At 43.3% G+C, this 24,997-nt stretch overlaps 1 protein-coding gene across 1 annotated transcript in view; it reads left to right on the top strand.

Annotated features, from left to right (window-relative positions):
- LOC310800164 (post-GPI attachment to proteins factor 2-like) overlaps window positions 1–9,745 on the top strand; it is a 30,436-nt gene extending 20,691 nt beyond the window's left edge. The window contains exons 5-6 of the mRNA XM_083662751.1: window positions 657–765; window positions 9,325–9,745. Coding sequence (XP_083518877.1) covers window positions 657–765; window positions 9,325–9,455 — 240 coding nt within the window. The 3' untranslated portion in view covers window positions 9,456–9,745. The remainder of the gene's footprint in view (window positions 1–656; window positions 766–9,324) is intronic.
- The last annotated feature ends 15,252 nt before the right edge of the window (window positions 9,746–24,997 follow it).

Here is a 24,997-nt window from a genome sequence, read left to right as displayed (position 1 = left end):
AAAGGTAAATCTAAGACAAAAAATGACAAATGTATTAATGCTGAACTTCAAATTCAACTTCTGAAGTATTACAGTCAGGGCCTAAATTAATTTAGCAAACTAGGGGGGAATTCCCCCCTTATGTTCTTCAGATAAGATGGATTTATAGGCTGGGGGGGATCTGTAGACTTTGAGAAGGATTTATAGATTTTGGGGGGAATACATTAACCAGAGTTCTTAAGTGCAAGAGGTGGGGGCACCGTGGCAGTACAGTACACAAATGACATGAACATTTGGACACTTATTCAGCCGGTATCTTGCATGTTGCCTTCAGGTGCACTGTAAAAAAAAGTTTTTTTTTTTTTTTTTTACAATACAAAGAAGAATCGATTCTTGGGAGTTTGGAATCGATCCAGGAATCGTGGCATTAAGAATCACGATCCTTTCAGAATCGATTTTTTGGAGCACCCCTACTGATAATCCCATGTAGGATGGGTCATGTAATTGTCCTGACACGAAAATAAAATATTCATTCTTTCATTCATTCATTCATTTATTCATTCATTCATTCATTCATCCATTCATTCATTCATTCATCCTAGCCCCATCCTGCTCTCCCTCTCCCTCCCTCTCTTCTTTGCATCCTCTCTCTCCCTCCCTCCCTCTCTCACACACAGGAAATGACATCATACAGGTGGAAGGTGCGCCTCTTCCTGTTCAACGTGAGCTGCTGCCTGGCTGCTGCGTACTTCTTCAGACGCCACAACAAGTACTGTGAACCAGGAAGTAAGTGCCAAACGCTCTGCCTCCATTTTTTTTTCAATATTAGCAGATTCATTTTGAGACGGTGGAATTAACGTAAACAAACGAGACCACCGTGGGGAAGATTGCCAGCCTCTGCTGTACTCTGCCACTGCTGGATCGCTTTACGGCAGTGCCTCTGCTGTACTCTGCACTGCTGGATCGCTTTACGGCAGTGCTTTTCAAACTGTGACGGCCACATTCCACTAGGTCCGCGTTCGGTCCGTCTGCGCTGCGGTACGGCTTCGGAGCCGATACGTTTCCACTCTAATCAATGTGTCAACTCCCACAGCAGGCCATGCACGAACTTGCGTGTCTACTCCGTCCCAGCTCCGACGATCCGGAGCTCTCCGAAGCAGATACGCAAGGCTTCTATTTTTCACGGATGTCGGAGCAAAGCCGCAGCAAGTTGGGCGGAGCCAGGCATGGAGTCAACAGGGCAGAGGTGTTTACAGCATTCAATATCAAGCCAGAGGACAAACATGGATGAGCAAAAGTGAATCATTGAAGTGGAAAACCACAAAATAATATATGACACGACACATCCTTTTTACAAGGACAACACCAAGCAAGCCCACCCCTCCTCTGCTTCTCCAGTTGGGAACAATGATCTTCTGCCCGTTTGTCGTTGTATTTATCCCACATACAAATTGTCTCGCGCGATTTCACCGCGAGAGCTTGTCGGTCTCGTCACTCTAGTTGTCTGGCGGAGCGGAGCCGTGACGTGCTCTGCACGCAGCCGGTTAGTGTTGGCAGAGCACAGAGCACGTAGCAAAACCGGAGCACAGCCGCAACGCAACGCAAATGCAACCAGTGGGATTCCCCAGTGAGGTGTGCCTCTCCTGAGGGGTAGGGTGGGAATCGTGGAGTAACTCACGATACGATATGGTCACGATACTTGGCCCTCGATAACGATATTATCACGATACAGCGATTCTGCGATAATCGATATATTGGAAGAAATTTAACCTACGATACATCACGATATCTGTGTAACTGAAGAGAAAAAAATACCCCTAAAAAGGAAAGAAGCAGGTATTATGTATTTATTAGCAGAATTGACATGAACTCTCTAAGAGTTCACTCACTCATACCATTTTCGATACCACGGAGGAAAAGTTACACATTAAGTCTTTTTATTATTATTATTAAAACAAGAAAACCTATATAACCTACCTACCTATATAATTTCTAAAAGTAGATATTAATGATCAAACATTTCCATTCATGTAGCCTACAGTATTTATGTTTTTGTTTCAACTACAAACATAAATAAACGTCAACTTGAAACTATGTTTCAACTACCACACACAGCATAATATTTTAGCCTGTTTATTAAAAAAAAAAAAAAAAAAATTAAATAAACATATCGATACTTGGTGCCAGTGTATCGATAATGTATCGCAAGTGGAAATATCGCGATACCGTGAGTATCGATATTTTGTCCCACCCCTACTGAGGGGTGTGAGACACCTCGAGGGGAGGCGCAGCAGCGTGATCGGGTCAAAAATCAGAGAGAAGAAAATGCGCAACTTGGCTGACGTGCTGCACAATGGCTGCACAGCCTCCACTGTGCAAATCAACTGGGGGCGGAGCTCCCACAGTCTGGCAGGGAGGAGAGTGAGGATTTGTCAAGAGACCAAAAACATCATCTATTCTAGTGTGTCTTATGATGATGTACATGAGAGAAAAATGAAAATCCCTTAGACCTTGGATAGAGAAATCCCCACACAACCAGTTTGGTTCATATATGCTGATAAGGCTTTGGACATTTTGGAGGCTGAAGCCTTTTGACTAGGATTTGAATGGTCCAGTCTGGGGTCAGTCACACAGTTCAAGTCCCCCCTAGGATTAAATATGGATAATCTATATGGATAATAATATGGATAATCTATGGACTGGATGACCTGGCTTCCCATCTCGGCACGCATTAAATTCAAAACACTGGTTCTGGCCTACAGGCCAGTACACCAGACAGCTCCTCTGTACTTACACTCTATGGTCAGGCTCCAAATCTCTCAGCGCTCCCTTCGCTCCTCCACCAGTGCAGGACGCCTCGCCCCTCCTTCGCTACGGGGGCTCAAAAGTCGCTCATCCCGATCTCGACTCTTCTCGTCCCTGGCACCTCAATGGTGGAACGAGCTTCCACCTTCGGTCAGGACGGCTGAATCACTGCCAATCTTTTGGAAAAGACTAAAGACACACCTTTTCAGGCTCCATCTGGGCCCTTCTTGAACTAACTTCTTGAACTAACTTCTTTCTCTCTCTCAAAAAAAAAAAAAAAATCTAAACTAACCTAAACTAAACTTGTACCACTATTCCTTACAGAAGTTGTAGTTGTCATAGACTGTGCTCCATAGTTGATTGCTCTATTGCTGACGAAAATGTGTTATTGTAAGTCGCTTTGGATAAAAGCGTCTGTCAAATGACCTAATGTAATGTAATGGATAGCCCTAATTTGTATGGACACAATGAGGTAGGCTGCCTACAGCACGCCAAGGTTTGAAGTACATTTGATTGACAAAACAGTCCCGCGCACGTTTGTGATTATTAGCGCTAATAAGTAACGTTACGTTAAATGGACTTGAATGATTAACGTTACGTTATCATCACCTGTCGTACTAAAAGGAAAAACCTTTAGAGTGTGTAACTGTCTTTGTCATCTGCTTGTGTCAGCTGCAGCAACATGTCCACACAGATAATGCTTATGAGTTAGACCAGTGGTTCCCAACCTTTTTACACCAAGTACCACCTGAGAAAGTAGTTGGCTCTCCAAGTACCACCATATGACCGACGTTAAAATACAGTCTATTCAGCTATGCACAGTTCACGCAGGAGGCAAATTTATTCCAACCTGCAGCCTATGTGCAACCTGCAGCAGCTGCACTTGTGCTGGGTTGACTGCTGTCTTCACCTCCTTGTGCTTCATCGTTGCTGCTCTCCTCTACTACAGCTCTTTTACGATTCCCTCCCGTTTTGATCCACTTTAGCATCCCTCCTCGTCTTTGTTCACCACTTGTGTAACCATGCGGAGCGGGCAGGTAATTGTGCATGCGCAACAGGTATAGTGTCCGTCAGAAACAAATATTTGTTTCTAAATCTCAAGCCCACAAAATAAACCTCAATTTCAATGATCACAAGTTTATTTTCATTCGTAGTATTATTTTGATAGATAAACATGTTTTACAATTGATTTTAAAGTTGGGTTTATTTCATAATTTAAACATTGGGATTCCAGGGATCAAGTACCACCAGCAGGGGGGGCGCAAGTACCACCTACCTTGAGAAACACTGCCAATAATATTAATAATAATTATTATTATTTCACTTTCACATTCATGTTTGAAAACTACTACTAATGACCACCATGGATTTTGCAAAAAACCATTCCCCCCCCCCACAGAGCCTTCCAAGTACCACCAGCAGGGGGCGCAAGTACCACCTACGGTACGCGTACCGTAGGTTGGGAACCACTGAGTTAGACAGTACACAGCACTGTCTAACTTCTAGCGTTATCTGTGTGGACATATTGCTGCAGTGTTTGCATGTGCAAACACTGTGTACGTGTGTGTGAGAGAGAGAAGGCTAAAAAAGAAGCAGCATTAGTGCATTACTGGGTCTATGTTCTGGACTTGTTAGTGGAAGCTTCTTCTTTGCTTTGATAATGAGCAGAGCGGGTGGGTTGAACTGAACATTTATTTCCTCAAACGTACTGCAGCAACAGGAGATAAAACGGTGGACCGCACGTCCATCTTGCAACACATACAATCTAGCGAGGTTAAGCTAGTTCACTGCATAAGGCAGACACTTCCGCCTTAGAGTTTCAAAGTAAAGCGCCCATGCATGAAACAGGAAATGAACATGAAATAATCTGGCCATGTCAAATAAAACATAAATGAAATTATCGTTACCAGATTTCTAAATACATGTCACAGTTGCTGTAAATATTGTAACTCTCACATATTTTAGCTTTGATGAGAAACTACAACCTTTTAACTATTTACTACTATTTACTATTTATTGTCTTATTTAATTACTCAATCAAAACAATTCACAACAGGGCTATATAGCCTATTTCTTCATTTAAGGAATAAATATTGTTTCACAGATTGAACATGATGTTTAGATGGCTGGGTAAATCTATTATTAACAGCTTAGTTGTATAAGCGAGGGAGGAAATCGGATCGGATTGATATCGGTATTTGCAGATAATCCGCTGGCTCCAGCTTTCAGCTAGCTGGACATTCTATGACCTAGCGGAAAACACTGGGCTGGACTGAGGCTGAGACCCGGCTCACACAGCCCCGTGCATTTCGGCTCCAGATTTGAACAGATTACCCAGAATGCTCCAGGAAATTATTCCCGGAATCAACTGATTTGAGGCTTCAAGTCGTGTCTCGGAAAAAAAATGGGTGACATCACGCTCAGTTCAATGGTCCGTACGTACGAACATATGTCCATCCGATGTTCGTTAACGCGATATCTCAGGAATGCGTTTGACGGAATTGCTTAAAATTTGGCTCAAACGTCCACTTAGGCCATGTTCAGACTAGGAGGCCAAATCTGATTTGTGAACTTTAGACTCACGGATGAGCTGCTTAGATTTTGGTCATCAGAGGTCAAAGTTTAAGGTCACTGTGACCTCACGACCGCCATTTTCATGCTCGTTAACGCGATATCTCAAGAACGCCTTGAGGGAATGTCTTCAAATTTGGCTCAAATGTCCACTTGCACTCAAGGATAAACTGATTAGATTTTGGTGGTCAAACTTCAAGGTCACTGTGACCTCACGACCGCATTTTCATGCTCGTTAACGCGATATCTCAGGAACGCCTTGAGGGGATTTCTTCGAATTTGGCTCAAATGTACACTTGCACTCAAGGATGAACTGATTGGATTTTGGTGGTTGAAGTTCAAGGTCACTGTGACCTCACCAACGCCATTTTCATGCTTGTTAATGTGATATCTCAGGAACGCCTTGATGGAATTGCTTAGGCTCAAACGTCCACTTGCACTCAAGGATGAACTGATTAGATTTTGGTGGTCAAAGTTCAAGGTCCCTGTGACCTCACGGCCGCCATTTTCATGCTCGTTAACGTGATGTATCAGGAACGCCTGGACGGAATGGCATACAAAGGTCATAGAGCAGGGATACTCAACTTGCTTTGCCCGGGGGCCACTAAATGATAGGAGGCCAGGGGCCAGTTAATAAACAAACAATATACATTTTTCTGTAGCGGATTATAGGTTTTTGGGGTGTCAGCTGGAGTTTAGTCTGACAATGTTGTGCCCACCGGATAGTTAGTTAGGTTAAGTTAGTTAGGTTAAGTACATACATAATAGGGGTGTCAAAAATAATCGATTATAAGATGCATCACGATGCGGACGTGCACGATTCTGCATCGATTCACAAATGTCAAAAATCGATTATAAAAAAAATAAAAATTAATAATCGAATTAAATATAATGGAAGTACATGCAGTCGTTTATTTGGATCATAATACAATGCAATTCCAAATGCACTTTTATTTTAAAAGTAGCCACACAGTGAGAAAAAAGAAAGTGAGAAAACATAAATCATGTATTGGGGAAAAAAGTGATGCATCGATTGAAGATGCATCGAGATGCATCGATAATCGTAATCGAATCGTAGCCCTCTGAATCGTAATCGAATCGTGAGGCCAGTGAAGATTCACAGCCCTAATACATAAGTGCCTGGGTAGCAAGCAGACGGCGGTATTTGACAAATTAGCTGGAGCTCAGTCAAACTTTATTTCGCGTTAGTTTTTATTGTGAATTAGATTCTAATTCACAATGAAAACTAACGTGAAATTATTAGAAACTGGTCGGGGGGCCACTCTGCACCCTGTCACGGGCCGCATCTGGCCCCCCGGGCCGCAAGTTGAGTATCACTGTCATAGAGAGTCAGGATTCCAGGGGTGGGTTGGGGTAGAGCTGGGTATTGGTTCAAATTTCAAAAATCGATTCGATTCCGATTCCTAAGGTTGCGAATCGATTAATTTCAATTCGATTCGATTCGATTCCGATTCCGATTCGATCAATTTCAATATTGATTTGGTTAGTGATACCAAAATGTGTTTTTGGAGCTGTACCCTGAATTACATGACTGTCCAGTTATGTAACACAGGGGTTCCCAACCAGCCAAGTAGATACATGGGAAAAAAAGTTGCAGACCTGTTGTCAATTTTAATGGTTTTAGTTATATTTACTCACCAGGTTGTGACAAAGGGTAAATAACAGCCTTTTCATCTGTCAATAAAGACACTTTTACAATTATGCACAGTGATTTGATTTCAGCCTATATCTAAAAGTAGATATTAATGATCAAACATTTCCATTTATGTAGCCTACAGTATTTATGTTTTTGTTTCAACTACAAACATAAATAAACGTCAACTTGAAACTATGTTTCAACTACCACACACAGCATAATATTTTAGCCTGTTTATTAAAAAAAAAAAAAAAAAATTGATCTCTGGACATATGAATCGATAATCGAGGATTAAAATGAAAATCGATAAAAAATCGGAGAATCGATTTTTTGAACCCAGCCCTAGTTGGGGGAATGTCTGGGGGGATGTGGGTGGTGAGAGGGGGTGTGATTAGTAAGGGGGCACGGCTAGGGAAAATGGACCATAGCTAGGGATAGGAAGGTCATAGAGCAGTGTTTCTCAAACTTTTTCAGACCAAGGACCACTTAAACCAATGAAAAAAACTCAGGGACCACCTAACTCCCAAAACATCCCCAAAAACAATAGGCCTACTACTTCAACTGTAAATTACATATTACAGGCTAATTAAACGACAAATAGCAGTACAATTAATCAAATGTTTGGCTTCCCACAATTATGAAAACAAGATAACCGATATAAAAAATATAAATGTAATTTATTTTAGTTAGTCCATTTACCTTCTTTTTTTTCATTTATTTCTCCTGTTCAGTTCAAATATATTCAAAGTTCAAAGAAAGTTTTTTCAAGTTCAATAAATGCACAATGTTGCCAAAGTCAAATAGGCTATCTTTTGCCATCTTCAAGTTGCATTCAGTGATGTTTTTGTGTTCAAATAAGTGTTAAATGGCTCGATATTCTGACAGCAATTACTGAAATAGAGTGTTTGGTCAGTAACTTGGAACTCCCAACCACCCGCTGTACTCTGTCTCTCTCCTGTAGCCCTGCAGGCAGAGTGGACGTATCTCCACAACCGTAAGTCGCAGAGAGTCAGTGGTGATGGCATTGGATTCGGGGTGAGAAAATACATATAGTCCTTTATAGGCATCATGATCTGACCTTGAGTTTCCCAGAAAATATAAACATTTCTCTGATTGGATAGTGGGAGGGGAAAAAAAGGGAAAAAAATAGAAATGTTCTCGCGGACCACTAGGGGGCGCCCACGGACCACCAGTGGTCCGCGGACTACTGTTTGAGTATCACTGTCATAGAGTGTCAGGGTTGGAGGGGTGGGTAGGGGGAGTGGTTGGTGGGATGGGAGTGGTTTTGGAGTAAGGTGTAGGACCATTTTCCACGCTGAAAACGATTAGCCGTGTTGGTGAAGTACTCCCAAACAAAGCGCCATAAGACTGAAGGGCCACACGACCGTGCTGTGGGCTTCAAGGTATTTGTGTTTGTAAGAGTCTGGACAGACATGGATGTAGGCTGCTCACTCGTTGGCAGAGGCATACATCCGCGTCGATGCGGTATCTCTAGTTTTAAGTAGAGTCTGACCGATACTGGATTTTTGAGGCCAATTCCGATACCGATATTAGGGAGTACAAAAATTCTGATACCGATAATATCGGCCGATTTTTTTTTTTTTTTTTTTATCAAATTTTTATCCCCCATTAGTGCAATTTTTTTGTTTATTTATCCTGGTTGCTGCTCCACCCTCTGCCGATCTGGGGAGAGCCGAAAACTGGCTCCATGCTTCCACATGGGCAGTTAGCCAGCCGCTTCTTTTCACCTGACAGGGGAAGCTTCACCGGTAGGACATAGCACGTGGGAGGATCACGCTATTCCAACGGGTTCCCCTCCCTCCGAACAGGCGCCCTTAACGACCAGAGGAGGCACCACATCAGCAACCCTCAAATATCAAACACTTGACAAAGATATGAGTTGACTTGAATTGAAATATGTAATGTAGGCAGGATATTTCACAGCTTATTAATAAACTCAATGCAATGAAACAGTGATCTTAACTGGGAATTTAATAATTATAAATAACTAGAAATACAAAAACACAATAGAACAAATAGTTAAGAAAAAATATCAAATATAGGCTACACAACATGCTGTCTATAACTTAAAACTAAAAAAAAAAAAAAAAAACTGCAATATCGGCGCCGATACGATATATCGGTAATCGGCCAATATCGACCGATAATATCGGCGAACCGATATATCGGTCGGGCTCTAGTTTTTTGACCTAGTATTGAACAGATGAGTTAGTTGTTTTTTCTGTGCCGTCGTTCTCAGTATAATTTCATTCCTAAACATTGGGTCTCTTCTCCTCCTCTCTCTCCCTCAGTCTACACTCTGTTTGCACTGTGCGAGTACCTGGTGGTCCTCTCCAACATGGCCTTCCACATGACCGCCTTCTGGGATTTTGGCAACAAGGAGCTGATGGTGGCCACGCCCCCCGAGGACAAACGCTACTGACAGGGGCGTCGCCCAGGACATAACGCTACTGACAGGGGCGTCGCCCAGGACAAACGCTACTGACAGGGCCGTCGCCCAGGACAAACGCTACTGACAAGCAGCCTGGTTAAGACCATCCAGATCCGTGAACTGACATTGTGTTTTGTTTTTCGTGGATCTGTCATTTCAGTGGGTGGGAAGTAGCCAGTCCTTTGTCGGATCGAAAAATCCAAATCCACTCGGAAAGAATGGTGAAAACGGAGGAAGCATGGTGCTAGCCTACGACTCTCCCCAGATCGGCAGAGGGGATGGAGGACATCTACCGGGACAGCAGGGGAAATTGGCCGAGTACAATTGTGTCATAAAACACTTGACTTCCCGGGAAATTTAAATGAACTTTGACCTCGCTCTCTTGGGCTGGCCACAATGAAGATGGAGTTAGTTGATTCTGGATGGAAACCAGACAGTGACAACAAGTGGAGAGAGGGACAGAGAGGGAACCAGCCAACTGGCTGGACAGTGTATCTGCTGGTTATTAAAAATATATATATATTTTTTTAAATCAGGCACATTGACTATAGACTAGGGCTGTCACTTTTTCCCAAAATAAAGTTCGAACGAACTTCGAATTGCCCGGAAAATGTTCGAATATATTCAAAGTTTTTTGGTTAATTACTTTTTTTTTGCAGGCCAGGCCACCGGGCATCGGCCCGACGTGCCCGATTATGCAGTCCGCGCCTGCCGGTTACATCTTATAAATATATATAATATAATATAAAATATTGAAAGAATATTAAAAAAAAAATCCTCAGCTGTCCTCATGGTCCAGTCAGTCAGCTCCTCTCCGCTGCTGTGTTAGCTTGGACGCTCACAGTCACAACACTGCCTCACAAACTTGGCTGCATCCGACTCGAGACAACTTTTCAGACCCTGGAGACAATCTTTCTCAGAAGAGACTAACGCGACAAATCTGGAGACTTTTTCTGACATGGGATTAACATTACCAGCAAGCAGCAGTTGGTTAATTTGGTTAATTAAAAAAAATAATAATAATAATAATTCGAACATGCCCCTCCTCCCCCACATTCGAAGTTAAATTCGAATTTTGAATAAAAAGTGACAGCCCTATTATAGACCCTTTTAGAGTGGACGTCACAGGGTTAGTTGCACACACCTCGCGGTATCCCAAACTCTGAGCAACTCCAGGCCAGAAAAAAATAAAACCATGTATTATATATTTTCTTTTTTCCTGCTGTCCCCAAAGTTTCAATAAACCTTTATGGCATATTATTACAATACAACAATACTAGTGTTGACAGCAATAGAAGATGCCAAATCATTCAAAAGTATTTTGCTTTTAGGAGCATTGTGCCAGCGTGCAGCGCTGTTCCAAAATGTGTCAACGTGTGTCGTTGCCTGGGAAACGCACATCCCATAATACAACTGTTTGCATCGCATCCCATAATAGTATGATGATACTTGGGATGCCATTGCGAACATAGATGCGAACAGGTTTGCTAAAAGTTTAACGTCGCCAGGGTATGTTTCGAAATCCCTCCAGGCCTGAACAGTCTGTCTGTTGCTGGCAAAGCTTTAAAATACGTGGAGGAGGCTTCCAGATCTTTTGTGACTTGTGATCGGATCTGCCTGACCACATCTGGAGGTAGTCTGGCTCGCATTGTGTTCGGATCTCAGCTAGGTGTAAAGGCAATCCGTACGACGTGCTCGCATGCCAAAGATGTGATTTGTGATGTGTCTCTCCCATAGACAGTAAATATAGCTATGGACATCGCCTACTGTTGTTTTTTGGACTCCCGTGTTGAAGCCTAGCTCACGCAAGACGGCGCGAGAGGAGGGGTTTGTCACAGCCGCAACCTGCTATTGGTCCATGATCGGCAAGCTGTGCGATCACTGGACAGGCGACCTGTCAATCACCCCAAAAACATATAAGCCCTGTTCGAAACAGAAATTGTGGACTATATAGTGCGCGCCATTTTTTTTTATAGTGTACGAATTCTCAACTGTGAATTGAATCACTATAAAATATCCACTATAAAATACCCACAATGCACTGCAATTTCCAGTGAACAGCGAATGTACCCTACATTGTCTCCCATACAACAATGCAATGCTGCTGTCGTGTTTGCCAAAGGAAAGGAAGAGTGAGTCCGAAACTCGTTTGCTCATTCCCCAAATAGTTCACTATATGATCAACTTTATAGACCAAAACTGTGTTTTCAACCAGGCTGTAAACATGCTTAATCATGTTGCAAAGTGGGGCATTTTAACATGGAGGTGAACGGGGACCGACTCCCTTTTGGAGCCGGCCTCAAGTGGCCATTCGAGGAACTACGGCTTTCAGGATCACTTCTGCGGCTTCATCAGAATCAGAATCACTTTTATTGCCACAGTATGCAAGATACATACGAGGAATTTGTCTTAGTGTCTGTATGCAGCATCAACAGTGTTGGGGGTAACTCATTACAAAAGTAACATATTACATGTAATATATTACATGTAACTCAGTATTATAACTTATTACCAATAGGATTTCAGTAATATTATACCAGTTACTTTGTCAAGTAACACAACTTACAAATTGAGTTACTTTTTTTTAATCAAAGCACATATTTAAATAAAGATACAATCATTTCCTGATAAAATTGTGTGTTTTCATGCAAATAACCACTATAGATGACAATAAAAAAGGAAAAGGATAACATTTAGAATCTTGGATGGTTTACACTGATTTCAAGACAGTTGACATTATTTTCTGGTGATGATTCCGGGCCGGCGATGTCATTCTGCTACTGCTGTTATTTTGGCGAAAGTAATGCAAAAGTAGTGTAATAAGTAACGAGTTACTCTACACAGAAAGTAATATTGTAAAGTAACTTATTACTTTCAAATGAGAGTAACTAGTAATATCTAGTATATTACATTTTGAAAGTAACTTGCCCAACACTGCCCACTGATGTGTACGTTTTGACAGCTGGAAATCCCCATTCGTCTTTTTTGAACTGGAAGCTGCACAGTCATGAGTCTGTGAGTAGGGGGAAGTTGCTATGCTAACTGCTAATGTCCAGATGAAGCTTGTTTAGCGCTAGCTGCCATGTGCTTATTGCTCATCCAAGCTAAACTGGGCTCACATGGTCAGTGAAGTCAGGCAAATCTCTCCCACACCCCACTCCATTAAGACGAGTCACCTCTGTGCAGTGTTGAGCAGTAAAGTAATGCATTCATGTAATTTGATTACTTCCCCAGTAACTAGTAATGTAAGGGATTACAGTTTCCAGAACAGTAATTAGTTACTAACAGTGTTGGGGGTAACTCATTACAAAAGTAACATATTACATGTAATATATTACTTTTAGCAGTAACTCAGTAATATCACTTATTACTTATAGGATTTCAGTAATATCATACCAGTTACTTTGTCAAGTAACTCAAGTTACAAATTGAGTTACATTTTATTAAATCAAAGCACATATTTAAAAAAGATACAATCATTTCCTAATCAAACTGTTTGTTTTTATGCAAATAACCACTATAGATGACAATAACAAAGGAAAAGAATAACATTTGGAATTTTGGATTGTTTACACTGACTTCAAGGCGGTTGAAATTATTTTTCGGGATGGTTCCGGGCCAGCAATGTCATTCTGCTGCTGCTGTTGTTTTGGTAAAAGTAGTGTAATAAGTAACAAGTTACTCTACACAGAAAGTAATATTGTAAAGTAACTTATTACTTTCAAATGAAAGTAACTAGTAATATGTAGTACATTACATGTTGAAAGTAACTTGCCCAACACTGATTACTAATCAAAGTAACTTCAAGCTACTGCATTACTTTCTTCAGCGCTGGGACAGTGCTAAAACAAAGTGTGGCGATAGGTCTGGCTAGAACACGATTTGTGTTTTGTCCGAGGTACATGTAGGCAAATAAATAGCCTAACAAGTATGCAGTCTGGCTGATTGTTGTCTCCTTCTCTAAGGTTCATTATTGTTCCATAAAGTGGATCCCGTTCTAAAAGGAGCTGGCTAAACAGGTTGTGCGTCACTTTTTCGGAAGAGGGTAAGCGAAAGTAACGTAACTTAATTACTTTTGATACCAAGTAATCAGTGAAGTAATTTTACTACCTTTTTAAGGAGTAACCAGTAACTAATTACATTTCCTGAGTACTGTAACGTCCCAACTCTGCCTCTGTGTAACCCAGGCCAGTTAGCTTTGTGTTGAACCATGCTGCTAGCGCACAACACCTGTGCTGCTTTCAAGTCTGGCCTTTTATACACAATGTCTTACAGAGTCGTCACCGGGGTCGGAAATTACATTGTTATGTTATAAATTAACGGGGTCTCGTGGCAAAAACATCTGAAATGAGCCTTTAAATGCCCCCTGTAAGATAAGAGTTAAGCTGCGTTCACACCAACCTATTAAAGTTTTTCGCTGGCATCGAGTTTACATACAAAGTCAATGCAAACGAGCGATTGAGCGTATATTCACCCGGGAGAAAAATCGCTGGGCGTCCCAGAGACAGAGCGATAGGGAGAAAATACGCTCGTCGCCCGAGATGAAATATCCCAACTCAAGCGAAATTACGCTGGCATCAGTCGCTCGCTGTTCAACGCTGATTGGCTGCCGTGTGAGAGTGAGTCAAGGATCACACGGGCTTGGAACAAACCGCTGGTTTATTGTGTGGCAACAAACCGCATTGACAGCCTGACAGCTGACATGAAGTGAAGTCTGTACTACCGGTATAGAGCTCGCGTTAGGAGCACGCTGATAGCCTTAGCTTGTAAACAACTATGGTGGCTCGTAGTGGACAAACATCATGACATTGCGTAACGTTATAGCCCCCAGATGTCCGTCAATTCGTGTGCCTGTTGATGAGCGTTTTAAACACAGCGACAGAGCGATTCCAAAGGGTTGAATCAAGCGACAGAGTGAAAAATAAATATCTTGGTGTGAACACGGCTTTAAAGGTCTGAGGTTTGACTAATCAAATCGAGCTCAACAACAGTGACCGCCCACTTTTTCGCAGCTCTGGTTCCATAAGAGAATTCCCCCATTCATTTTCTCCATCCATGTTTCATAAAATCCTTTTACACAAAGAGTTTTAAGCCTGGAACCGGCCTGGTGTCAACTGTTAAGATGACTCTTCAAATAAGGTGTTGTTGCACACACCTGAGTTGCATTTTCTATTTTACTTTTTGTTTTTGACTTGGAAAATTAAACTGAAACGACAGATTAAGTGGGCTGTTATTTTACCCCATTTTATAATTGATTTAAAATGCTACATCAGGGTGTGTTCAGAACCCCTCCCCCAACACACACACACACACAGGCTGGTCAGCGGCTCATTGATAAGCTGGAGTGAGTGCAGCAGAGTTTATTTGACTGTGAAATGATATGAAGCGGCACTGTCACATGACCCGCTCACACACACACAACACACGGGCAAGGGAGCTGGAAGGTGGGTGCTGAGGGTGCTGCAGCACCCCCTGGTGGCAAGAGATGGGATTTTTTTTAAATTGTTGGATTTGGCTGTCTTGTGTTTATAACAGCAACAAAATGCATTAAAAAACAGTTTGTGCTTCCCAGCTCTAATCTTATTTCATACACTCTCTCTTCAAAAGTGTTAGATTTTCATCATAATCTGGTTTTCCATAATAATAATAATAAGTTCAGTGTTTATGCCTGTGTTGCTGTCTGTTGTAGCGTAAAACGACTAAAGGGAGAGCAGGTGGTTACATGAAAGTGAGTGCAAAAAGGAGAAGATACTGAATAATTACATATAACAGTATAATCCTAATGTTAATTTAAAATGAAATATTCCTCTAAATATGGCTAAAAGTCCAAAAAACGTAAAATTTTCTTTGAGAGAGTCCCTTCCTTACAGCACCCCCTACCTAACAGTACTTCCAGCGCCACTGCACACAGGGGGAGGGGTACCCCTTTTTCTCTCTTGTCAACGTGCAGGGTAGTCCAATAGACCTCTATAGAACTCCCACAACGTGCAGAGTCCAATATACTTCTATAGAACTCCCACAATGTGCAGGGTAGTCCAATAGACACATATAGAACTCCCACAATGTGCAGGGTAGTCCAATAGACACATATAGAACTCCCACAATGTGCAGGGTAGTCCAATAGACCTCTATAGAACTCCCACAATGTGCAGGGTAGTCCAATAGACTTCTATAGAACTCCCACAATGTGCAGGGTAGTCCAATAGACCTCTATAGAACTCCCACAATGTGCAGGGTAGTCCAATAGACTTCTATAGAACTCCCACAATGTGCAGGGTAGTCCAATAGACCTCTATAGAACTCCCACAATGTGCAGGGTAGTCCAATAGACTTCTATAGAACTCCCACAATGTGCAGGGTAGTCCAATAGACCTCTATAGAACTCCCACAATGTGCAGGGTAGTCCAATAGACCTCTATAGAACTCCCACAATGTGCAGGGTAGTCCAATAGACATCTATAGAACTCCCACAACGTGCAGGGTAGTCCAATAGACACATATAGAACTCCCACAATGTGCAGGGTAGTCCAATAGACCTCTATAGAACTCCCACAATGTGCAGGGTAGTCCAATAGACTTCTATAGAACTCCCACAATGTGCAGGGTAGTCCAATAGACCTCTATAGAACTCCCACAATGTGCAGGGTAGTCCAATAGACATCTATAGAACTCCCACAATGTGCAGGGTAGTCCAATAGACACATATAGAACTCCCACAATGTGCAGGGTAGTCCAATAGACCTCTATAGAACTCCCACAATGTGCAGGGTAGTCCAATAGACTTCTATAGAACTCCCACAATGTGCAGGGTAGTCCAATAGACTTCTATAGAACTCCCACAACGTGCAGAGTCCAATAGACTTCTATAGAACTCCCACAACGTCTAGGGTAGTCCAATAGACTTCTAACTCCACAAGGTGCAGGGTAGTCCAATAGACTTCTATAGAACTCCCACAACGTGCAGAGTCCAATAGACTTCTATAGAACTCCCACAACGTCTAGGGTAGTCCAATAGACTTCTAACTCCACAAGGTGCAGGGTAGTCCAATATACTTCTAACTCCACAAGGTGCAGGGTAGTCCAATATACTTCTATAGAACTCCCAGAACATGCAGGGTAGTCCCATATACTAACCTTTGAAATGTTTCTTTGTTTTAGACCTTTTATTTGAAACCACAAAGTTTATTTTGTTGAAATTATGAACATAAACCTACAAAGAAGAACTGAGTGCCAGCGGATTATAATTCCTAAGTTGGTGGTGATAAAGAGTTGGTTGATGCATCTTTTCCCTTCATTGACTCTTGTTGTAGGCCTACACCAGAGGTTTAGGGGGGCTCAGTGAATGGAAGTGAAAACATATGATTACATGAGTTATCAAAAGGACATCTCAGAATAGCCTAAATGTGTGTGATTTGGTTAAAGAGATGTTGAGTGTCGGAGACCTACTGTTTTCCGACTTTCAGAGTCAGAGTCAGAAATAAATACGGTAAGTTCCTTCAGACATTTTGTTATAGTCTGAAGCTATCTTGTCTCAATTGTTGAGATCAAATAATTGTTGGGATCAAATAACATAATCCTGATCCCGTAGGCATCCAGGAATTTAGCGAAACTACGGTAAGCAAGTCAACTGGTGGTGGTGGGGGCGTTCGGGCGTTGCTAGAGGGGAGGGACCACAGCCTTAGAATTTGGATACACCTGTTGTACATCCTGTACGTGGAGCAGAAGTGTCACTGAGCTGAGCTGTGGCAGGTTTGGACAAATGTGAGGAATGTGTGATTTTTTTAAGTGTTTGTGAGGTGGGATGAATGTTCTCGTGTTTCTGTCCTCATGAAGACCAGACGTCTTCTAAAGTGAGGAGCTGCTGCTGCTGATTTCCACTAAAACAAACAAGTTTAGGATCAGGACCTGGTTTTAAGGCTTTTTAGACTTCTACAGAACTCCCACAATGTGCAGGGTAGTCCAATAGACTTCTATAGAACTCCCACAATGTGCAGGGTAGTCCAATAGACTTCTATAGAACTCCCACAATGTGCAGGGTAGTCAAATATACTTCTATAGAACTCCCACAACGTGCAGGGTAGTCCAATAGACTTCTATAGAACTCACACAATGTGCAGGGTAGTCCAATAAACTTCTATAGAACTCCCACAACGTGCAGGGTAGTCCAATAGAGAGAGAGAGAGAGAGAGACCTCTGCACTCAGTCACAGGAATCCTTGGTGTTTGGAGGATGTGTGAGTCACGGGCGGCGAGCAGCTTCTTCTCACGTGGCTCGTTTTCTTAAACGTCTGTCTGTCAGTCTGTCTGTCTGTCAGTCTGTCTGTCTGTCTGTCAGTCTGTCTGTCTGTCTGTCTGTCTGTCTGTCAGTCTGTCAGCCTGTCTGTCTGTCTGTCTGTCTGTCTGTCTGCCTGCCTGTCTGTCTGTCTGTCAGTCTGTCTGTCTGTCTGTCTGTCTGTCTGTCTGTCTGTCTGTCTGTCTGTCTGTCTTTAAGTGATTGCATCCCCAGCCGTGATATACGCTCATATCACAGGCTGTGAACCAATCAGATTACTTGATTTGAGAAAGCCACTTTATAACAGCAAATAACATCCTCTAACCTCCTAGGGTGTATGAGATTCTTACCCCAGGGTACATGACTGAGGATACATCCCAGTTATGCATCCATGCAATGTTTTCTCTTTATTTATACAGTATATATATATATATATATATATATATATACCAAAAGCACTCCGAAAATAGACGCTGCGTGCGTGAGGCTGTGTGTTACTAGTGTGGGGAGGAGTTTTCAGCTGAGGGGGGGAGAGGGGGGTGGGGCACGCAGGGCAGGACACAACTACACCACGTCACTACATCAGAAAATATTAGCTAGAGTCAGTTAGGGGTGTCACGATACACTCAGTTCACGATACGATACGTATCACGATACTAGGTTCACGATAACGATACGATACGATACGATTTTAACAATATTTTTTTAAACTTGAATAATGACAATATATGACTGGAAAAGTAGTATTTTATTTGAAATGCACAAATACAAAACATGCTGTTGTGGGAAATTGTTATTACAATAACAACTAGAAAAAACATGAGATTGGAGATAAGGCTTATCTTGAAATAGAATGAGTTACACCGTCACTTAGATTTACTTTGAACTAAAAGGTTTCTCAGCAGTATAAATTCTCATTATGCATCTTCAGTTTTTCTTCAAACTCAAACAACAAGACTTTTCTTAGTCTATTTTTTATGCATCTTCAGTTTTTCCTGTCAAGTACCGTAAACAGTTTTGCCAGAAACTCAATTGAATGGTTTCTCTCCTGTATAACTTCTCATGTGTCTCTTTAGAGACTTGTTCAACTGAACTACTTTCCACACATTGAACTTCAACAAACAAAGACGTTTCTTTGTCTACTTTTGAAAAAAAAAAAAAATGTTTTTTTTTTTTTTTTTTTTTTTTCACGATATGAGATTTCATCTCAACGATACATATCGTGACGTTTTACTATCGCGAAATTTCGTGGGACGATATATTGTGACACCCCTAGAGTCAGTGAATGTGCTTGAAATGCTTAATTTCACAAAAGGCTGAATATCTCAGCTTATAATTTGAAATGCCTGAAAACGCTGAAAACAACCTATCTTCTCCGGCTCATAACTAAAGAACGGAAAATGGTATCAATAAACTTTTTTTTGCTGATGATACAATAGAGTCTCCTTGTTCTTTTTGCGTGTTCGGTGTTTACATAGTAATATCACACAATATTCTGTGGGCCTCGAGAAATCACTGAAAACGCTCTGAAACTCTGGCACTGGGAGCGCCGTTCTCCAAAAGTGGCTGGCACTCAATGAGTTAAGGCACAAAAACATGAGCAAATAGCATCACACACATCATAAAACAACATAACTTAGATCAGATTTGAAAAATAAGCAAGACACACGTGGTGAAGAAAAGTGTGTGTGTGGGGGGGGGGGGTTGTTTTAGAAGTTCAGTTAATTTTGTCCCGCATGATTTTACTGAGTCAGAGTGTTAGGAAGGAAAAGCACCGAGTGGGACATTTTTTTTTACAGAGCCTGTCTGTCCCCCTGTCTGCCGGTCAGGGACAGCCTGTCCTCGAAGGCGGGGATAGCCTGTCTGTTTGCTAGGCGGGGACAGCCTGTCTGTCTGCTGGTAGGGGACAGCCCATCTGTCTGCTGGTCGGGGACAGCCTGTCTGTTTGCTGGTCGGGGACAGCCTGTCTGTCTGCTGGTCGGGGACAGCCTGTCTGTCTGCTAGGCGGGGACAGCCTGTCTGTCTGCTGGTAGGGGACAGCCTGTCTGTTTGCTAGGCGGGGACAGCCTGTCTGTCTGCTGGTAGGGGACAGCCTGTCTGTTTGCTAGGCGGGGACAGCCTGTCTGTCTGCTGGTAGGGGACAGCCTGTCCGTTTGCTAGGCGGGGACAGCCTGTCTGTCTGCTGGTAGGGGACAGCCTGTCTGTCTGCTGGTTGGGGACAGCCTGTCTGTCTGCTGGTCGGGGACAGCCTGTCTGTCTGCTGGTCGGGGACAGCCCATCTGTCTGCTGGTAGGGGACAGCCTGTCTGTCTGCTGGTAGGGGACAGCCTGTCTGTCTGCTGGGCGGGGCGTGTCTGATCTATTCATCCTGGAGAGGAAGAGGAAACGCCCTCTGCTTCTTCATACAGCCTCAAGAGGACCATGGCTTCCTGAAGACAGTCAGCTCCGCCCTCACCCTGCCTGTCTCTCCCCCTGCCTGTCTCTCCCCCTGCCTGTCTCTCTCCCTGCCTGTGTCTCTCCCCCTGCCTGTCTCTCCCCCTGCCTGTCTCTCTCCCTGCCTGTCTCTCTCCCTGCCTGTCTCTCCCCCTGCCTGTCTCTCTCCCTGCCTGTCTCTCTCCCTGCCTGTCTCTCTCCCTGCCTGTCTCTCTCCCTGTCTGTCTCTCCCCCTGCCTGTCTCTCTCCCTGCCTGTCTCTCTCCCTGCCTGTCTCTCCCCCTGCCTGTCTCTCCCTGCCTGTCTGGCTCTCACAGCAGCCCCGAGCCATATGTGTGTGTGTATATATATATATATATATATATATATATATACCGTATATATATACATAGACATAGACATAGACATATACACACACACACATATACTGTGTGTGTATGTATGTATATATTTTGTATGGATGTATGTATGTATGTATGGTCTGATGGTCCCACAGATCTGACCAGCCTGTGTGACCATCAGACCAGCCTGTAGGACCATCAGACCCAACACAGTCTCACAGACAATTGTAAAATAGCAACGTTTTGGACCAACGTTGCTATGTTACAATTTCGGCTCCAAAATTGTAAAATGGTAACGTTCTGAGATTTTAAGGTTAGGGTTAGTGTAGGGGGAGGGGTTAGAAACGGAAAATCTCCGTGAACCACGCCCCACCCCTGTAGAAACGTACGTTACCGTTTTACAATTTTGGAGCCGAAATTGTAACATCGCAACGTTGGTCCAAAAACATTGCTATTTTACAATTTTTGGGGAGATCGGGTTGTCAGACCAGTCTGTGGGACCATCAGACCAGTCTGTGGGACCATCAGAGCAGTCTGTGGGACCATCAGACCAGCCTGTGGGACCATCAGACCAGTCTGTGGGACCATCAGACCAGTCTCTGGGACCATCAGACCAGCCTGTGGGACCATCAGACCAGCCTGTGGGACCATCAGACCAGTCTGTGGGACCATCAGACCAGCCTGTGGGACCCATCAGACCAGCCTGTGGGACCATCAGACCAGTCTGTGGGACCATCAGACCAGTCTGTGGGACCATCAGACCAGTCTGTGGGACCATCAGACCAGCCTGTGGGACCATCAGACCAGTCTGTGGGACCATCAGACCAGTCTGTGGGACCATCAGACCAGTCTGTGGGACCATCAGACCAGCCTGTGGGACCATCAGACTAGCCTGTGGGACCATCAGACTAGCCTGTGGGACCATCAGACTAGCCTGTGGGACCATCAGACCAGTCTGTGGGACCATCAGACCAGTCTGTGGGACCATCAGACCAGTCTGTGGGACCATCAGACCAGTCTGTGGGACCATCAGACCAGCCTGTGGGACCATCAGACCAGCCTGTGGGACCATCAGACCAGCCTGTGGGACCATCAGACCAGTCTGTGGGACCATCAGACCAGCCTGTGGGACCATCAGACCAGCCTGTGGGACCATCAGACCAGTCTGTGGGACCATCAGACCAGTCTGTGGGACCATCAGACCAGTCTGTGGGACCATCAGACCAGTCTGTGGGACCATCAGACCAGCCTGTGGGACCATCAGACCAGCTGTGGGATAATCAGACTAGTGAAGCACTGAGTCAGAACTGAACAGCTGGCAGCTTGTCATTCTCAGAGCAAACTTCACACTGCTGCTGCCTTCGCACCATTTTAGCCTGCTAAACCATCACCTGATCACCCGACCTCACATTCAGTTTTCGTTCGATCTGGCCTCCAGCCCGCCTACGGCAAGCTCCAAAATTTATAAATTAATTACAAAGTGCACAGGCCAATCAGGGATCTGCCTCGTAGTTGACAATGTAATTGGCCAATCAGGGACGCTTGCTGGCAAAACAAACAGTAATGGCATCTCCTGAAGCAATGAGCAATAACGTTAACATTAGTTGAGTAAACAGTTATTGCAGAAATAGACTCAATAACAACAATTAAACAAGAACAAGCAGAGTTTCTCGGTACAAAGACGTTTGCTCTGTTTTCTGAGTGACTTTGGGTTGGATTTTGTGACGCCGATCGGCTGAAGGAGTTGTCTGTCAAGCCAAGTAGTCCCGCCCACTGAAATCACTGTGGAAGGATACGTGGAGTGAAACAGGATGTGATGTCACGCGATCACAATGGTTCTAAAAGGCTAGCACCATTTGGCTTCCCCACATGAATTAAATCAAGTATTTACAGGAAGGAAGGGTAGCAACTCAGAAAGAGCTTGTGGTGGAAAACATCTGGAAAATGTGAATGGGAAACAAAGACACTTTCCTCATTATCAGGTGAATGTGAAGGCTGGTTTAAGGAGAGTGCCCTTACAAAGCTGGAAGATGCCTCCTGAAATGACTTCTCTTGAGAGAAAAAAAGGCATGGAAACCCTCACAGGCAGGGAGAGCTGAGAGCACTGTCCTTAGACTAGTCTCTAGAACAGACCAGTTGGCTTCCGCAATTTTCAAATGCTTCCGCCATACCGTCTGTACTTCGTGGGGGAGAATCATGCACCAACCGGAATGGGAAGCAGAAAGGCGGGGTTTTCCGCTCATTAGTCCAATCAGAATCGCAGAAAGGCGGGTCTTCCGCCCATTAGAGTCCAATCAGAATCCAATATGCCGCATTTTTCGTGGACACGTGTCGTGATTGGTCGGATTCCGTCGAACTTCTTTCCTGTCTGAAGGTTTTTTTCCCAACTTCCTTGTGCATGTTCTGGGGGTGTAATGTACAGACTGTGTATAGCTGCATTCGCCGGATGTAGATGAGACGGTCTGTTTTAAGAGACTATCCTTAGACTGGAAGGTCACAGGTTCGATCCCCCTTTCAGCCACATCATGTACTCAACCTCTTCTAAAACCATCCTGGGTCTTGTGTACAGATTTGGCATAAAATAGAAGTTAAAGCTCAGAATCACATTAATAACCGCAGGACCAAACAGGGCCGGCCATGAGCATTGCTCTCAATAAAGTTGAAGTGTTCAAAGTATAAAAGTAAACCCCAAATCTGTGATTATTTTGTTGCCAACAGATTGCATATCAGTCGGACCGTGATTTATGAATGAATTATAAATTGATCCCAGGGGTAACGCTTTAGAATACAGCCCGCAAATAAGTGAATCTAGCCTGTAACTACAGGGTAACAAGATCTGTACTTATAGGGTAATTACGGGGTACCACACCTGTATTTACAGGGTAACTACGGGGTCGCGGGCTGTATTCTGAAGCTGTCAATTCGCCCACACTTACATAGTAACTACATTGTAACTACAGTGGTGTGGCCTGTATTCTGAAGCTGTGTCAATACCCCCGCACTTACATAGTAACTAGAGTGTAACTACAGGTGGGCAGGTTGTATTCTAAAGCAGGGGACCAATTCTGTACTTACAGGCAAAGTACAGGGTACCACCCCTGTACGTATAGTGTAACTACAGGGTACAAGATGTGAATTTAGCCTGTAACTACAGGGTAACAAGACTGTACTTCTAGTGTAACTACAGGGTAACAAGATCTGTACTTCTAGTGTAACTACAGGGTAACAAGACTGTACTTATAGTGTAACTACGGGCTACAAGAAGTGAATTTAGCCTGTAACTACAGGGTAACAAGATCTGTACTTATAGGGTAATTATGGGGTACCACACATGTACTTACAGGGTAACTACGGGGTCGCGGGCTGTATTCTGAAGCTGTGTCAATTCACCCACACTTACATAGTAACTACATTGTAACTACAGCGGTGCGGCCTGTATTCTAAAGCAGGGGACCAACAGGCTAAATTCACTTATTGTACCCTGTAGTTACACTATAAGTACAGGTGTGGTACCCCGTAATTACCTATCTACCAGTTGTCTACCTAACTACCTATCTTACCAGTCTAATATCGATCTCAGGTCCCTGAATCGTATTGAATGGCATTGTATCGTGGCAGACTTTGTGATATCGGCAAAAAAAAGATTGCATCTTGATCAAACCTACAACAGTTTTACACATTCATGATCCTGAACACAACCTTGATTGGCCTGCCTCTCTCTCTCTCTCTCTCTCTCTCTCTCTCTCTCTCAATCTCTCTCAATCACAGGAGAAACTTCCATATTCAGCCAATTCCCAGTGAGCAAAATTTGGTTCCCAAAACGTTCTGGGAACATTTGTTTTTGTTTTGTTCTGGAAATGGTTTTTTTTCAGCCTAACTACATATGCAAATTTTTCTGACTTAAAAGTAAACCAACTTTATTGTTATGATCCCAGAACGTTCTGGGAAGGTTGATTGCCATCAAGATTCCCATTAGATTGCCATTTCCATCCAACCACCCAACCAACCAAAATACATTTTCTTTCCTTTTTTCTCCTGTCTACTCTTCTTCTGTCTCTCTCATCTCCGTAACCCCAGAACCCCAAAAGGACCTGGTTGCCAGAATAAAACTTTGGCATTGTACGTTTGGTTTCTGCAATCCACAGATATGCAGAATATCATTCTGAACTGAAAGATGTTGCATATCAACGTTTCTGAACTGAAAGACATTGCATACGGTTCTAGATACGTGTATCAACATTATAGAGTCTGCTATTGAAATAGGGCGATGGCCAGTAAGGGTGTTGTGGTCGGGGTGGATGGAGGGCGTAAACACTTGCTTTTCACACCGTTCGAGTCCCAGCGTGTTCAAAGTCTGCACTTCAACTGTCAATCATTTAACGTTTCTAACTCAAAATTGTTAAACTTGTTTTATTTGCATGTTTTGTTTCAAATTTACGCAGAGATTGTTTGCAGAAATAAAATCTCAACGTTTTATTCTCACAACTGGG

The sequence above is a fragment of the Poromitra crassiceps genome (assembly GCF_964638095.1).
Source record: "Poromitra crassiceps genome assembly, chromosome: 29".
NCBI lineage: Eukaryota > Metazoa > Chordata > Actinopteri > Beryciformes > Melamphaidae > Poromitra > Poromitra crassiceps.
The sequence above is the reverse complement of the archived record's forward strand: the minus strand, read 5'-3'. Positions and strand labels throughout refer to the sequence as shown.